The sequence below is a fragment of the Narcine bancroftii genome, chromosome 4 (assembly GCF_036971445.1).
Source record: "Narcine bancroftii isolate sNarBan1 chromosome 4, sNarBan1.hap1, whole genome shotgun sequence".
NCBI classification, from domain to species: domain Eukaryota; kingdom Metazoa; phylum Chordata; class Chondrichthyes; order Torpediniformes; family Narcinidae; genus Narcine; species Narcine bancroftii.
This window is the reverse complement of record NC_091472.1, coordinates 98,629,429-98,647,989: the sequence shown is the minus strand read 5'-3', so window position 1 is coordinate 98,647,989 and position 18,561 is coordinate 98,629,429. Positions and strand designations below refer to the sequence as shown.

The 18,561-nt window shown below is 37.7% G+C and overlaps 1 protein-coding gene across 7 annotated transcripts in view; it reads right to left on the bottom strand.

Moving 5' to 3' along the window:
• The window catches only part of afdna (afadin, adherens junction formation factor a), a 310,032-nt gene that overhangs the window by 43,468 nt on the left and 248,003 nt on the right, over nt 1-18,561 (bottom strand). For all 7 annotated transcript variants that reach the window (XM_069932147.1, XM_069932152.1, XM_069932148.1 and 4 more), the window contains 4 exons: nt 18,301-18,366; nt 7,793-7,866; nt 6,391-6,509; nt 4,298-4,492 (listed from right to left, as the gene is read on the bottom strand). In XM_069932147.1, the coding sequence (XP_069788248.1) occupies nt 4,298-4,492; nt 6,391-6,509; nt 7,793-7,866; nt 18,301-18,366 (454 nt within the window). The remainder of the gene's footprint in view (nt 1-4,297; nt 4,493-6,390; nt 6,510-7,792; nt 7,867-18,300; nt 18,367-18,561) is intronic.

Genomic DNA, 18,561 nt, shown 5'->3' with positions numbered 1-18,561 from the left:
TGAGAGCAGATGCCTCGACCAGCGACAAAATTGTAAGTTGTCTAGACAAATTGGAGGCCATGGTGAATAAGTTTCCTACACTATCAGAGCAGGGGAGGACATTTATGATTATGCATGGAAATATGATGAAGGGCCGGTAATGGAAGCCAAGTTACCCAAATCCCCATACACTGCTCAGGCCAGCCAGGATGAGAGCCATATACTGACTATTGCCATGAAGTTTGCAGTACTGAGGGGTATCGGCAGCCATTAGAGGATGATATTGCGGGATCAATAACTTATAGGGTATCGAATACTTTTCAGGAGATAGTGCAAGAAGAATCCATCATGAAGTACCCCTGCCCTGTTAATTGCCCTCTGTTGGAGGTGCCCAAGGTAAACCCTGCGATATGGGACAATTTGAAAGTTCCCACAAGGGCAAAAGACATGAAATTGCAAAGACTACAGGGGTCACTGGTTAAAAATATCACTATATTCACATGAACCCTCTCACACGATTTATCGGAGACCCAACAACATAATCTGGGGCTGCAAACTATGAACTGAATGCCTTCAGGAAGGAGCTGATTAAGCCTGATGTTAATGTAAGATATGCTCATTTGTGCTGTAATGAAATTTCTATTTGGTGACAATCGCAGCAAACAGATGAAAGACTTGAAAGAGCAGCAGAAGGCAGCAGCTGGCATGGTCAGAGGTCTGAGAGCACAGGCAAGAGAACCTGTTATGTTTCACCCCTATCATAGGTACATGGGTGAATTTAAGTGGGTTTTCTGAGGCAGTTTCCTGCTCCAAGCAGCAACATCCAGCAGGTCTTTTTTTAGGGTAACTCCCTCCTTGGAGACAGCGGCAGCAGAATTTTCCCACTCAAAAGGCTTCACAGAGGTGGGCCCAGAATGCACTAGCCCGCAGTCAAGGCGGGCCGAGGAAGTGAACGCTATGCAATTATAGTTGAGTGCACTTGATAATTAAAAGGCTTTAATGGTTGGTGGTCGATTAATGCTATTCTATGATAGATGGTGTAATATTACCACTGATGCTTCTATTCGGCAGACAGTGAAGGGGTATAAAATCAAATTTGATCCACAGAAAACCCCTCCGATAAGAAGGAAAGGACTATATACATATATACGCAGACTGCAACTTATGGAGGCTATACATGCCAAGATCATGGCATTAAAAAAGAAAAATGTTATTGAACATTGTAGCCATGAAAAACGGGTTTGTATCAAACATCTTCACGCGACCCAAAAGAAGTGGGGGCACTAGAGCGATAATGGATTTATCAGATCTTAACGAATATGTCTTGTACAAGCATTTTAAAATGGATAACATATTCTGTGATGCCAATGTTACACAAGGGCTATTATATGCCCTCGATAGATTTGCAAGATGCATACTATTCAGTCGCAATCTGCTCACAGTACAGGAAATTCTTGAAATTTTCCTGGAAGGGAGAGTTATGGTAGTATAAGGCTTTGCCGAATGGGCTGAGATTGGCACCCAGGGCATTACTGAAGCTGGTGTTTGCGAGGCTCAGGAAAGAAAGGCTCATGGTAAAGGGTTACCTACACGATACCCTCATCATGGGCAGATCATTTGAGGAAACAAAAAGGGCAGTAGAAGCCACCTCAAGAGTATTAAGCCATGTGGGGGTTTCTTATATATCGAGAAAATAGTGCTGGTGCTTACTAAGAGGTTAAAATTCCTCGGCTTCATTATTGATACAGAAGACATGAAAGTTACCCTGCCAGAGGATAAAGTGGTAGAAATTTGGACAGCCTGCAGAGAGCTCATGACAAAGTATTGTCACTCCATAAGAAAGGTGGGCAGGTTGATTGGGAAACTGGTGACAGCTTTCCCATCAGTACAATATGGTCCGCTAAGTTATGGGTTCCTGGAAAGGGACAAAATATCAGGTCTTAAGGCAGCTGGGGGATATTTTGACAGGCCCATGAGGCTAACAAGTGAGGCCATATCCAACCTGGCATGGTGGATTGACTATATCTCATGGGCTTACGCAAGGATGGAGCTCAAAGGTCGACCTGGAGAAGGTTGGTGAGCCACGAATCAAAAGGTCTCTGCTGGAGGTAGATAGACAGAAAGAAGCTCAGGGAGGCCTCAAAATAAGATATCAATTATTTGGAAATGCTGGCAAGTTTTTTTTAAGCACTGAAGTCTTTCTGTGTGAAGGAAGCTGACATTCATGTACTGCTGAGGTTGGATAACACTTTAGCAGTGGCCTATATCAATAATATGGGAGGTTTCAAATCTCCTTCCTGTAACAAGTTAGCCATTGAGACTTGGCATTGATGCATTCAAAGAAACATTTGGGTTACTGCTGCCTACCTGCCGGTTTGGCTTACACACAGGTGAACAGGATGTCTAGAAAATTCAATGATGGCCCTCAGTGGACTCTGGGTAAGAAATATTTTAAACTACTAGCAGACATTTTTGGCATGCCAGAGATAGATTTGTTTGCATCCAGGCTTAATACCCAGGTTCCGAGGTTCGTGCCCTGGCTGCCGGATCCCCAAATGGAGGCCATTGACACCTTTACCCCAGACTGGTCAAAATACAACTTTTATGCATTCCCCCGTTTGCCTTGGTAGCGAAGTGTCTGAATAAGATACAGGAAGACGATGCCTCGGGATAGCTGGCAGTGCCAAATTGGCCTTCCCAATGTTGGTTCCCTGTAACTCTTTAGGCATGTGGTGGGGAGTCCATTGGTATTCACGAAAAGCAAAGGTCTGCTAATCCAACCGGTGTCAAAGATATCTCATCCATTGTCTCCCTTAAGTATGTTAGGTTGCAGGATCAGAGAGTGAGGACCCACATAAATGCTCTGCAGCCTAGAACTCTGGACATCTTGGAGAAAGTATTTATAAAAACAGTATGCTTTCTATGTGGGGAAATGGAAAAGGTACTATGCCCAAATCAGACTGAATGAACAGTCAGCCTCTATCAGAGGCGTACTGAGTTTTCTAACTGATATGTTTTATGTGAATACAGCAAAGAGCGTACTGGCTGCTTTCTTGACGCTCCAGGACTCTGAGCATGAGATAATGAATCACCCCTGATCAAAAAATTTATGAAAGGAGTGTTCCACTTGCATCCTCCGGTACCCCAATACAAGGAAATTTGGGACATAAAGATTGTTTTGGATTATTTAAGACTACTGTCACCAACTTCCAGTTTGGACATGTCGCCTGTCCTATAAGCTGATAATGCTAGTGGCCTTGACATCAGCTCAGAGGGTACAAACTTTGTCTTGCATTCATATGGACTATATCTGTTGGGAGGAGGACTGTGTAAGCTTTCAAATTACAGACATTTTGAAACATAACAGGCAAGGGAGAATTGGAACAAAATTTTCATTATATGCATATCGAGAGGATGAAAGATTGTGTGTTGGATTGTTTAAGAAGAATATATTGTATGGTTAAAACATATTAAACTAAGTGAGAAATACCTCTTTATATGTTATAAAAAAACTACATCAGCGTGCTACCTCCCAGACGTTGGCCAGATGACTGCAGGAGGTCATGAGAGTGGCTAGAGTGGATATTTCTCAGTTTGGGTCCCATTCAACTAGAGCAGTGGCAACCTCAGCAGCCAATAGGGCCGAGGTCCCTATATGGGATATCCTCCACCAGGCCGGATGGAGTAATGAGAGAACCTTTAACAGGTTCTAACACAAACCTTTAAATTCAGAGGGGCAGAGTTTCATGGCTTCCATCCTACACAAAGCAGACTGAATAAGGCTGCAGAAGGGGGATCCATTGAACTAATTATGGTCTCTTGGACCACCCGAAGGGGTTAAACCACTGAGCTACAAACTCTTACGTTGGCAAACCAATGTACATTGGAAAGAGTAATGGAACATTAATTGAGCACTTACCTGTGCGAAGTTTGATGTTTATTATTCGAGCAATGGGAGTTGGTGAGTCAACGTGCCCACCTCTCCCTCCTCCTTTTTTCTTGTTTATGGATAAAGATCTTTGTTTGTAATAAGTATGTCCAGTCACAGGTTTGTGTTATGGTTGGTTCATTTAGTTTAGCTCATTTAAGTTCAGTGGCTTCTCCCCTCTGGACTGTAAAGGAATAGCTGCGCATGTGTGGATGGGATCTCACGTTGACTCACCAACTCCCACTGGTCAAATAATAATCTTCAAACTTTGCACAGGTAAGTGCTCATTTAATGTTCCATTAAAATCCATAACAATTACTTGCCACCTATGTTCCTGAGTGTATGTGTCATTAGTGATTATGCAGCTTGACTGATTATCATAATTCTTACTTGCCACGTTGGGACTAGATCGATGATCTGCTCTGTTTTTCAATAATCTGTCATCCCCATTTGGTTTCTTCGGTTCACTGTATTCAGTCCAGCCTATCGGTGAACTTTCTGGTGTTCCATTTTGAGGATTATTGTTGTACAATTCAAAGCCTTCACTCTTTGGACGGGGTTTACCTGAGCCACGACGATCAGAGGCTGAAAAAGTATGATTAGGCATAATTTTACTTAAGAATTAGGTACTGACAATTTTCACCTCTTCAAAAATGCCTATACAAATATAATTCTAAAACCAGAAAATAATGGAAATCAGGAAACTGACAATCATGGGACTCTCCACAGAATATTTAATTTTGGAATATTTGACTCTGTCCTTAATGATTCAAGATTTGAAAATGTGAAAATTGATTTACAGTTAGCTGGAAATTCAGTGAACAATAACAAAATGAATACATTAAGAAATAAAACAAAATGCTAGAAAATTCTGAAGGTCAGGTGCATTTCAAAAAAAGTTAACTGTTAAAGTCTAGGATTATTGAAAACCAAGAGACAAGTTGAGGGAACAGTAAATGTCAGGGAGAGCAATAATTGGAACAAGGGCAACTATTACACAAAGGAGTTTAACAGTCACCTTATTAAACAATTCAGAAAAATTTTCTGAGTTTATCCAGAATTGATAAAGGGTTCACACTCAACTTTGATTATTTTGACCTACAGATGCTGTGTGATCTACTGAGTTCTTCCAGCATTCTTTGTTTGCTCAAGATTCCAGCATCTGCAGCTTTTATGTTTCTCAATAATTATCCCTGTAATATACATTTGCCTTTAATTGAACACAATGATGCCCTTACCTACAATTGTGACTCACATCACATACATGCAATACCAACCTCCTTAAATTAAGGTGAATACTCCCAGTGTAAACAACACCATCATAGAATGTCAGAATGAATTAGGAATAAAACAGATGGACTTTTACATCCATGATTCTTTTTCCTACTGCTGCAATAAATAGCAAGCTCAATATCACTCATTAAATTGTATTTTATATGAACATCTAAAGCACAAATAGAACTGCAATAGGCAGTTTATTTGAATTTGCAAACTAAATCACTACAATTCTTTTCAAATGTCACATTTGCTTAGATTTTCTTAGAAATACCAGTGTTCACCTCCCTAAACACCTATGTCTCCCTATGATTTTGGACTCTCAAACAAGCAAAGTTTTGAGCTTTCAGAAAGTAACTGCTGGCAATTTGCTGACCACATTCTGTTGGTGCAGTTAACAAAACCTCAATATGTTCAAACTGTAACTGGGAGAATCAAGCCTCCCAATATTCACTTCAGGGTAAATGCAGATTTATCAAAAAACTGGTGAGTGTGCTTCCAGGAAATTCTGGCCACATTCCTTAGCATTTCATTACATGATAACTAACAGTTATTTTGGAAGAGTGTGATTTTAGAGACAGCAACCAAAATTAAGTTTGGCAGGATCCAATATCAATGACCAGATTGTATGTTTTGGCAATATGCTGGTAAAGGGCACTGGAAGAACAACAGCACCATTGGTATTTTTAATTTCACCTGGAGCTTTAAAAAAGCTACGAGCATAATGATTACCAAGGAAGAAAAATAAACAGTATTATATAACTGGAGGTGCAGAAAGCTACAAGACAAATAGATCTGGAGAAGCATTGTGTAGCACAGTACAGCAGTCAGTTAATTCTGATGATAGATGTTGTTGGTGTAGAGTTTACATATTCTCTCCAAAAATACTCGTTTCTCCTGGATTCTCTAGTTTCTTTTTATATCCCAAAGATGTGCAGAAGGTTAACCAGCCACTATAAATTATCTTTTAGTGTAGGTAAGAATTAAAAAGGGGGAGCTGGTGGGTATGTGATGGAATAAATTGCAGAACCACAGGGCAGTAAATCAGGGGGAATAGGGCCAATAGGATTACTGTAATGAGAGCTGGCATAGACTTGAATCAAAAGCTATTTTAATGTCAAAAGAAAAATGCAAGAAATAATATGCAACTTAAGTTCTCAATTAAAGATTGTAAAAGAAAGTACGTCCAAATACAAAAATATTCTTGCCTCTCTGCATCATTGGAGAAGGTTGATTAAGTAGAGTAGCCAAACCATGGTAAATAGCTCCTTGTCTTGCTATTTCTAAGGTTACCACAGAACCTGTTCTTGTCATAAGCTCAGCAGCCCTGAAAGAAAAAGAATGTTTTAATTTAAAATGTAATTATAGTTTAAGAATAATTTACTGACTGCTGGAATTGTTGAGTTTACACTATTTGAATAAAACTGACCAATTAGAAAGAAAGTTTACATTCTTCTCTTTTCCTTATGAACTATCAAGAACACACAAGAAATAGGAGGTGGCATAGGTCTTCTAGTTCATTAAACCAGATCTGCTATTCAGTCACATCATGGGTGATCTGGGTGCAGACCTAGACCCATTTTCCTGCCTATTACCTATAAACCTCAATTTCCTATAATCTTCAAACATCTATACTTCTTGTACATTTGATGAGGGAGCCTCTACTATCTCATTGGGCACAGAATTCCAGAGATAGACTACTCTCCCTGCCACTTTCTCATTTATTTTTTTCATGATTTTATATATTTCTTTCAGATCCCCATCTCATCCTTCAAGACTCTAATGAGTATAGCTTCAGGCCACTTAATCTCTTCTCATAACATAAGCCCTTCATTTCCAGAATCAACCTGGTCAATTTCCTATGCATCACCTCCAAAGCTGTATATCCTTTCTCAATTAAGGAGACCAAAATTGCACACAATACTCCATTGAACCCTGAATTTCGTAAGTCCATTAATGGAACATCAGGAAATGTGAGGTTAATATGAGGGGAACTGCCTTCTCATCTAATTTTGCCTACTGAAGTTGAAGAGGATGACAATATTTGGATGAAGTCATCGCAGTTCTACTATATAATTTAAACCGACAGACCACATTAAATCCAAGTTTAAACTCATAGCTTACACACTTTAGACTTGTTTCCAAATGTCAGTGAATCTAACACATCAGTTAATTTCACTGTACTGTAAAATCCGTTATTGGCAACTCAACCAACTGGCAATAACAAAAAAAATATAATCAAGGAAATAAATTTAAAAAAAATTTAATTGTAAAAGTAAATATTCTCCAAAGCAACACACTATCCCTTGGTGAAGATGGGAGCAAACAATGAACCAGTGGAGCACTACTCGCCAGCAGCTGTTTGAATAAAGTTGAAATGATGGAACAATGTATAAAAATGCTGAAATTTCTACATGGTCAAACCAACATGTATACAAATAATCTTTAATAAAATCTGGAATATACACTTTAATAACATTAATTATTTGATTATAAATTTTAAACTGTGGACCACTAGGGCAAATAAAGAAAAAAAAATCTTTCTCTCAAACAATATGGAGGGCATTATATAAAAAGAATCAAAAGACAAATTGCAAGAATGTACTTCACCTTTCTTGTGAAAGCCCCACGAGGCTGCGGCCATCAACACTAAGTAACTGATCTCCTGCAGCCAAACGACCATCCTGCAGACAGAAGTAATTTTTGGATAGAATAAAATAAAAATGTTGCACAGCAACTTTCAGATCAGACGCTTGCCTTTCAGCCCTTCACTTGATTTGTCATCAAGATCATTCAGTGGAATCATTGATTATCTTGTTCATAATTTCCCACAACAACCTTGCATATTTAGATTCCCTTAATATCCAAATACCCTTTGATCAGTCTTGAATACCCTTTGATCAGTCTTGAATATATTTAGTAACCGAGCCGCAGAGGTTCATTGTTCTCTGCATGATTAAATTTGTCTGTCCTGTACGGGCACCCCTTATTTTGAGTCTGAGACCTTGGTTTCAGATTCTCCAGCTTGGGAAAAAAAATCAACTTAATCAACCTGTTGAGTCTTTAGAAACATAGAACACTACAGCACAGTAATCAGGCCATTTGGCCCTTCTAGTCTGTGCTGAAACATCATTCCGCTAGTTCCAGTGACCTGCACCCATTTCATAACCCTCCAGACCTCTCCCAACCATGTATTTATCCAATTTATTCTTAAAACTTACCACCTCACTTAACAGCTCGTTCCACACTCCCACCACTCTGAGTGAAGAAGTTCCCCCTAAACATTTCCCCTTTCACCCTAAAGCCATGTTCTCTTGTATTTATCTCTCCTAACCTAGGTGCAAAGAGCCGACTTGCATTTACTCTGTTTAAAACCCTCATAATTGTGTAAACCTCTATCAAATTTCCCCTCATTCTTCTACGGTGCAAGGAATAAAGACCTAACCTGTTTAATCTTTCCCTGTAACTCAACTCCTGAATACCCAACCACATGCTAGTAAATAAGCACAAGTAACATTGCCTTTCTCTTGTTTTCCTGATAGTTTGTCTTATTCTTGTTGTAAACATTTCCTATTGAACTTCTCAATTAAAAAAGGTGAGAGTTCAGATATACAACAGTCCAATTTTGACATACAAAACTTTGTTTGAAAAAATACAACATTGTTTGAAAAGGACTATTTTTGTTTCTGTTTAGTATTTTTCTGGGAAAAAGCATAGATGCTGCACTTCATTTTTGCTCAAGGATGTCATTGATCCATTAATAATCTCCATGAAGAGGGTAAGGAATTTATGATTGCCTGATAAATTTGACAGATTTTGGAAATACTCAGATTAGGAGCACCTGTGGAGGGAAATAGTTATTTTCCTAGTTCTGATGAAAGATCATCAACCTTAAGTTATTTCAGGTTCTCTCTCCATATGTAGTGATAAATTATGTTTGATTTTGGATATGTTATAACAATACTGCCTCAGGTACACAAGGTGATGTCATTGTCCCTACCTTAAAGATCTGGAAATAATAAGGAAACTCCCAGTGGCTTCCAGGTGTCATGATCTTGGATTTAATTTGATAATCTAACTACAAAAATTAGACATATCATTTTATTCTTACTCACAGTTAGAACTTAGAGATTTTTTTTCACTTAACGAGTCCTTCGCAAAATCTCAATATGAATATAAACAATCACAAAATGCATTTGACATAAATTGCATAGTTCAGCTCAGAAACCGAATCAGGTATGTTGTCAAGAATGGGTCACAAAATTTGTTGTTCTGTAGCAGCAGTCTTGTGCAATGAAAGTGTAAAATAATAACATACAGTTCTGTAAATACAAGATTTAAAATTAATTAGTGCAAAAAAGAGAATAAAATGAGGAGTTTCTATAGGCTCATCATTCAGAATCTAATGACTAAGGCTCCTTGATTTCCATCCTAATGGTAGAATTGAGAAAAGGCCTGGGTGGTGATAGTCCTTGGCGATAGAGGCTGCTTTCTTGAGGCTCAAGTAAAAAATGGCAAAAGCAACCCTCTGCATGACCTTGGACACAAAAAATCTTTCAAGTTCAAATTTATTGTCAGAGTATATACATGACATCACATACAACCCTGATTCTTTTTCCTGTGGTCTAGGCAAAATTTCTACCTATTGGTAGTGCAAACTACTCAAGGAAAAGAGAATTTGGTGGGGGGGGGGGGCGGCAAGGCAAGATGGCGTAGAAGACAGACGTGCAAATCCACCTTCCCCCAGCTAGTTTTTTTAATACCCGTTTTAAAAATTTAGAAAAGTGATTAAAAGTAGTATTCATTTTTTGGAATGGCTACTAATGTGACTGTAATGGCTACTAATGTGAAAAAAACGAAAGCTCAATTACAGAAGAAACCTTATCCATGGAGTCGTCGATGGGAGTCCCCAGGCCTCAGAGGACTCCTGCTCGGCCAAGTATGATGCGGACACTGATCCTGCCTCTGCAAGATGGCGCCGGCTTGATGACAAGTTTGGCTGGTGCTGACCCGTGCTCCCATGAAGCCGGGCGCGCGGGCAGTCCGACGAAAGAGGAGCCCTCGAGTCTGCAATGTTGTCGGGTGAATCGGGGACACGCAGTGTAGCGTCGGAGGATACACCTGTGCGATCGGCGGTTCTCGGCACTTCATGGGTACGCAATTTATTGGAATGGGTGTGGGCCGTGGGGGAGCCTGAGCGACAGCGCCCCGACGAGGTTGGTGTACCGTCCTTGGGTGTTCAGACAAACAACCGCATCGGAAGAGGACCAATTGTGACTGAAGAAGGGGAGGATCTAATTTTACTGGAACAAATAGAGGTTGAGACTAAGGAAGGTAGGCCTCAAAAGAGAGGTGATGGAATCCGGAATGGATTCTGTGTGTGCTGTTTGGAAGGGATTGCTTACCAAATGCATAATATATCGAAACAGATGACTCGAGGATTTTTGGAAATGAAAACTAAAATGAGTACTATGTGTGAAGAAATGACAAATATGAAGCAAGATATGACTGTAGTTAAAATGTATAAAATCAGTAGATATGGTACAAGATAATTAAAAAAAATTGAAACAGCTTTTTTTGAATGTAAAAATCAAGTGGAACGTAATAGGGAAAAAATGGAAAAAGTAGAGGATTCTTTTGTGGATTGGGGGATTCAGAAAAAAATTATTGATGAAAATTGATTCATTGGAAAATCAAAGTTGGAGGAATAATGTAAAAATAGTGGGTCTCCCAGAAGATATTGAAGGTTCTGATCTGATAAAATTTTTCAAGAAATGGATTCCTGAGATGTTGGGCAAGGAGTTTTTTCCAGAAGGTTTGGAGTTGGATCGAGCACATAGAGCATTAAGTAAGAAGCCGTTTTCAGGACAATCACCACAGGCGGTTTTAATTCGTTGTTTGAAATACCAAGATAGGGAAATGATATTACAACTGGCGTTGCAGAAGGCACGACAAAGTCAAACTCCAATGACAATTCAAAATAATAGTATTTTTTAATGTGGATTTGAGACAAGAAATTATTAGGCGATGTCGGGAATTTAACTCAGCCAAAGAAATATTGTGGCGGAAGGGTTATAAATTTGCTTTTCGTTACCCTGCGGTGTTAAAAGTTTTTTATGGCAATTTTTTGAAAATGATCACGATGCATTAATTTTTGCCATTCGTTGCCAGACTTGCAAGGGAATGGTCGATCTTCATCTTTGTCACCTAAAAGAAGGGCAAATGGAAGTGGGCATGGGAATGGGAAGAATGGGAAGCATGGAAAGAAAGAAGAGCTGACACGAATTCTTCTTGATATTGAAGACCTGGAACAGTCATTGGGACTGGAATCATTGGGTTGATTATATTTATTATATTTGATTGTGTTTCACTGAATAATGAACAAAAGTCTGGCTGGGGGGGGGGCGGTGGATAGCACTGAAATCTTTGACAGTCATCTGCTGCTAATGGGTTTTACCACATCCAGATTTTTAGGGTGTTATTTTTTTAGGGGTGATTTTTTCTTTATTTGAAATTTTTAAGGGAGGGCTTGTGATTTTAAGGATTTATAAGGGGAGCGATATTTTATAGTGGGTGAACATATTGTTAGTTTGTAGAAATGTCTAATTTGAAATTTGCAACTTTTAATGTTCAGGGGTTGAATAATCCAATTAAGCGGAAGTGAGTATTGGACTATATAAAAAAATGAAAGTTGATATTGCTTTTTTGCAAGAAACACATTTGACTGAAAAAGACACTGGAAATTGAAGAGAGATTGGGTTGGTCATGTGTTTTCTTCTTTTAATTCTAAGGCGAGAGGCATAGCGTAATTCATAAGAGTTTTCCATTTGAATTACAATCTTTGGAGGGAAATGCTGGGAGAGTTTTGAAGGTGAACTGTAAAATTTTTGCTGAAGCTTGGACTTATATTTAATGTTTATGCACCTAATATAGATGATGAACGTTTTTTTTCAGAAGCTTTTTTGTTGTTAAATCAGGCTAATGAAAATATTCTAGTCAGGGGAAATTTTAATTGTGTTCTGGATACTTTATTGGATAGGTCCCCGAAAAGTCTAAGGGAAATCAAAGATGGCGATACAAATTGGAGCTTTGATGAAAGATTTAAATGTGGTGGATATTTGGAGAAGAGTTAATCCTATGGAGAAAGATTTCTCTTTTTATTCATTTCAACATGATTCATTTTCCAGAATAGATCTTTTTTTGGTATCGCCACATTTATAGGGTGGAATATTACAGGCTGAGTATAAAAGTTGGGTTATATCAGATTATTCTTTATTGTTTTTTTCTTGTGAAAGTTCGGAAGTGGTACATTCATCCGACAGATTATTAAGGAGGTTTAATACAATGTTATTGAAAAAAAAGAGTTTGTTTCTTTTGTTAAAGAACAGATTACTTTTTTCTTGGCTGAGAATGTTAATTCTGTAGATAGTTGTTTTGCATTATGGGATGCTTTGAAATCTTATTTAAGAGGGCAGATTATTAGTTATACTACGAAAGTTAAGAAACAATATATGGCAGAGAGTTTACAGTTGGAGAAATGAATTACTGAATTAGAGAAAGATTTTCAGAAAGATGTGACAGAAGATTAAAAAAAAAGCAGCTTTGGCAAATTTGAAATTATGTTACATTACATTACAAACATATCAATTTGAGTGTTTAATTAATCGATCTAAGCAGCATTATTATGAATTGGGTGAGAGGGCACATAAGGTAATTGCGTGGCAATTAAAAACGGAACAGGTATCATAGACCATTAATGCTATTAAAAAGAATTCAATAGTTACCTATAAACCTCAGGAAATTAATGACCAGTTTTATTAATTCTATCAAAAATTATATACTTCCGAGGGGAAGCAGGATAATGGTTTTATTGAATCTTATTTATGTAAATTAACATTACCGGTATTAGGGGAGGAAGATGTTATGGAATTGGAATTTCCGTTTACAGATTTTGAGATTAAGGAGGCATCTCCTATAGATTAAGGAGATGCCAAATGGAAAGTCACCAGGGGATGATGGATTTTCTGTGGAATTTTATAAAATCTTTTACGAAGATTCATCTTCTGTATTTGGGGATGTATTACAACAAATAACTGAACAGGTGTTACCGGAATCTTGTTTGAGTGCTTAAATCACTGTAATTCTGAAAAAAGATAGAGATCCGTTGAAAGTGTCTTCGTATAGACCTATTTCTTTATTGAATGTAGATTATAAAATTATAGCAAAAGCGTTAGCAAATCGGCTTGCTAAGTACCTACCTAAGTTGATACATTTTGATCAAACAGGTTTTATTAAGAATTGGAATGCATCAGATAACATCCTTCGGTTGATAACTTTGGTCAATGCATATCGAAAACAGCCCAACCACTAATGATGCGGAAAAAGCCTTTGGTATGGTCGAATGGGATTTTTTATTTAAGGTGTTAGAGAAGTTTAAATTTGGCCCTTTTCTTATTGGTTGGGTTAAAGCTTTATATAAAAACCCAATTGCCAGGGTGGTGACAAATGGTCAAGTTTCTTTACCATTTAAATTGACATGCTTGATTCGGCAAGGTTGTCCATTGTCACCAGCCTTGTTTGCATTGGCTATTGAACCATTAGCTCAGATGATAAGACAGAATGAAAAGATAAGAGGGATGAGAGTTATGGATGAGGAATATTAGATTAATTTATTTGCAGATGATGTCTTGATAGATTTGACAGAACCAAAACAGTCAAGTCATTGTCACAATTGCAGGAATGTTTATTACAATTTGGAGAACTTTCTGGATATAAAGTTAATTGGGATAAGAGTGAAATTTTGCCAGTTGGAGAGGGTGACTATTCAGAATATAAAAGTATTATAAAATTAAAATGGTCAAATAAACTCAAATAGTTAAGAGTAATTGCAAATGCTGATTATCAATCTTTATACGTTAAATTATGTTCATTTATTAAAAAAGATTAAAGCGGATTTAATTAAATGGAAAGATCTTCTGTTAACCTTAATTGGTCGTGTAAATTGTATTAAGATGAATATTTTCCCCCAAATTCAATATTTATTTCAATCGATACCATGTTCCCTTACAAAGGGTTTTTTTTTCCAGGATTTAAATAAAATGGTTAGGGAATTTTTATGGAAAGGTAAATTACTTCGAGTAGCATTGTATAAACTCACATGGAAATATATGCATTAGGTGGACTTCAGTTACCTCATTTTCTAAATTATTATGAAGCAGCTTAGCTGAAACTTGTTAGCAGGTTGATGGACATGGATCAACCTCCAAGTTGGGCAAAAGTGGAGATGACTTGTATTTCTGAAGTTGAGGTGCATCAATTTATATTTTGATGGAATATGAATCTGTTGCAGGAATGTAATATGCCGGTATTAAAACATATGCTAAAGAAATCTCTTGGTGCCTGCCACATTGACCACCGCCAGTGGGCTGATATCGCCTCAAACCGTGCATCTTGGCACCTCACAGTTTGGCGGGCAGCAACCTCCTTTGAAGAAGACCGCAGAGCCTACCTCACTGACAAAAGGCAGAGGAGGAAAAACCCAACACCCAACCCCAACCCACCAATTTTCCCCTGCAACCGCTGCAATCGTGTCTGCCTGTCCCGCATCGGACTTGTCAGCCACAAACGAGCCTGCAGCTGACGTGGACTTTTTACCCCCTCCATAAATCTTCGTCCGCGAAGCCAAGCCAAAGAAAAAAAGGTTTGGACTAAAAGAAATAAGATATTAGGCTCAAAAGGTAAATTATCATTTTTAACCCCATTATATAATAATCAGCTTATTCCTTTTTCAATGTTCAATAATCATTTAAAGAGTTGGGACTTCAAGGGTATAAAGACATTGCAGGACTGCTTTGAGGAAGGACAACTTTCTTTTAACCAATTGAGGGAACGATTTGATATATCTGAAAATTCTTTGTTTGTGTATTACCAGCTTAGAGTTTTGGTAAAAGATATTTATGGTAAAGAGATGATTTTACCTGTGTTGACGAAATTTGAATCTTTTGATTTCCTCTATACCAAGAAGGGTTATATTTTAGTTATGTATCAAGTGTGACAAGATAGTATGGATAAACTGGAATGGGAGAAGTCTAAGCTTAAATGGGAAAGTGATTTAACCTTTATTTTTTGAGAAGATAATTGGGCAGATATGTGTTATGATAGTGTAACTAAATTGACGAATGTACGATATGGAATGGTTAATTATAATTTTTTACATCAGTTATATTTAACTCCGGAGAATTTGAAAAAATATGGTTTTAGTAACGGATTCTTGTTTCAGATGTGGTTTATGTACTGGAACTTTTTTATATGCTGTTTGGTCTTGTGTTAGTACAACCATTTTGGGAAGGAATTAGGTTAGTTTTGGAAAAATTATACAATATTAAACTACCATTAGACCCATCCATTTTTTTATTGGGTTATATGGTTTCTTTAAGGGGATTAGGGTTGGATACGTTTCAAATTGCATTTGTACGTTTAGTGTTGTCTGTAGCACGAAAATGTGTAGCTAGTACATGGAAAGATAATATAGAAATTAGTATAATATGCTGGCAGAATGAATTGAAAGCTTGTATTATTATGGAAAAAAAATTACATAAAATTTGCATGATAATTATTCTTTTTTTGTTAATGTGGTTTCCTTATTTGGAATATATGCATTTAGATATACTTTGATTTATTGTAAATACTTCCAGTTTTTCTTTTCATTTATATTTGGCTCTCCTTAAGAGAGCTGGCTCATTGGGTGGGAGGGTGGGTTTTTTTTAATATACTTATACAAAATTATTCTTATTGGATTGTATATTTTTTTAATGATTCTTTAAATAAGTAAAGTTAAAAAAAACAAGAGAATTGAAAAAAAAAAGAAAAATATAAACAAATTGACTGTGACATTACATTAAAAAATATTCAGTAATAATGCGCAAAGTCAGAGTCCTTAAATGAGTCTCTGATTGAGTCTGCTGTTTAGGAGTCTGATTATGGAGAACATAAGAATTAGGAGCAGGAGTAGGCCATTCAGCCCACTGAGCGTGCTCCACCATTCAATAAGATCACGGCTGATCTGATCATGGACTTAAGTTCACCTACCTCCCTTTTCCCCATATCCCTTAATTCCTTTTTTATGTAAAAATCTATCTAACTGAACCTTAAATATGTTTAATGAGGTAGCCTCAACTGCTTCCCTGGGCAGAGAATTCCACAGATTAACTATTCTCTGGTAAAAACAGTTTTTCCTCATCTCCATCTTAATACTATTCCCCTGAATCTTGAGCCTGTTTCCCCTAGTTCCAGAGGGGTAGAAACTGTTTCTGAACCTGGTGGTGAGTCTTTGTGGCATCTATACCACTTTCCTGATGTCAGTAGCTAGAACACAGCATGTCCTAGGTGGTGAGGATCCTTGATAATTGCTGCTGCACTCTGATGGCTGTAATGGATCTGTGTTAATATTGATCCTTGGTTAATGTTATAGCTATATTTTATCTAGATATGGATTAAGATATGGATTAATAAGTTAATTTTGGTTGGCAGGGCTCATTTACATTCTACAGACACATGATTCTTTGCAGCATATAGCTGGCTTCAGCACAAAGACAACACATTAGCATTTTTAAAACACATGGTTCTTTGAAGACAGAAGCCAGTTTGAATGGCTTCTTCTGCAGTTGAAGCCAAAGAGATGAAAGGATTTATGATAGTTTTTGAGAGATACTGAAACCAATGGGTGTCATCTCAGAAGCACCTGTGTAAACATTTTGTGTCCATGCAGGTGGACAGCCTGGAACCAGAAGACAACTATCCAAAAAAGTTGATTCTGTAAGTAAGTGGACTTAGATGCTTGTAGCACATCCTTGTGAAAAGACATTATGAACTTCAAAGACAGAAATTATGTCATACACCATGTGACATGAGATTTGCCAGAAATTATATTACTTAAATCTGAGACAGAGGTCAGGGAACTCACCATCCTGTTGAGACAGGATTGAAAGCAGCAACATTTCTTGCAGAGGGGGAAAAAAACTGCCTATGCGTTATTCCTAATAAAAGGGCAACACAGAACATGTGGCTTTGAAATAAGCCACTTTCCCTGCTCTTTTGAAATTAAAGAGTACAGCCTCATCGTGAAAGAAAACTCCTTGACTTTTAAGAAGATACAACCTAGGTGGCTTACTGGGCTATGCAGCTCAGAAGTACTGATACCCCCATACCAGACCACAATGCAGCTGGTCAGCACAATTTCCACTAAACATCTGTAGAGATTTGCCAAAGTTTCCATTATCATGCCAAACCTCTGTAAACTCCTGTCAAAGAAGAGGCGCTGTCATACTTCTTCCACGATGACATTAGTATGTTGGGTCCAGAAAAGATCTCTGAGATAGTGACCCCCCTCCATCTCTGATTCCCAACCAGTTACTGTTTACTAAGTGTTAGGGATGATTCTTCTATGTACAATTCAAAATACATCATCGTTTTGTATATAATACTCATGGAAACCGGATAAGTCTATGTTAATGCCATCAGGTTGGAGAGTACCCAGACGGAATACAAGGTGTTCCTCCAATCTGTGGGTAGTCTCAGTCTGGTAGTGCATGAGACCATAGACAGGCATGTCAGCATGGGAATGGGGCAAGCAGTTGAAATGGGTTGCCACTGGGAGATTCCACTATTGTAGCAGACAGAGGGATGGGTACTCAACGAAATGATTTTCTAGTCTTTATCCAGTCTCTCCGACATAGAGAAGCACCAGATACATTAGATGGCCACTGCAGATTCACAAGTGAAGTGTTGCTTCACTTGGAAGGATTGTTTGGGGGCCCAAATGGTGGTAATTGAGGAGGTGTGGGCATAAGTGTAGCATTTCTCACAATCAGACCCAACTCTCTAAATTCACATTTCTGGAGCATCTGCAGGATGTTTTGCATTTACTATATTTTGGAAGTCATCTTACAATTGGCTGACACTAAAAAAATTCTTAAAAGGTACAATAATAACATTTCTTGGTTTACATACATTTTTCTTACAAAAATGCCCCAAACCTCTCAAGAACATTACTTAAATGTAATAATATGTGCAGCACCATTTAAATTAAATGGGAAAATAAATGAATAACATTTACTTACCATATCTGCAGCTCCTCCTTTTACAACAGATTTAACATAGATTCCCAATTTATCTTGTCCTGCACCCTGAAAACATTGAAGAAAGATTATGAGTTGTGAATTATCCAGCAATTAAATCTGGCTTAAATGCTTTCAATAAGCAATGGGTCATTTTTAAGGTGCAAATGTTCAACATCTAATTACTATTACTTGTTTCAATCACATGATTAGGTGACTAAATCCAAAGTACTTGAAAGGCATTATTGTTGAATTTGAAATCGC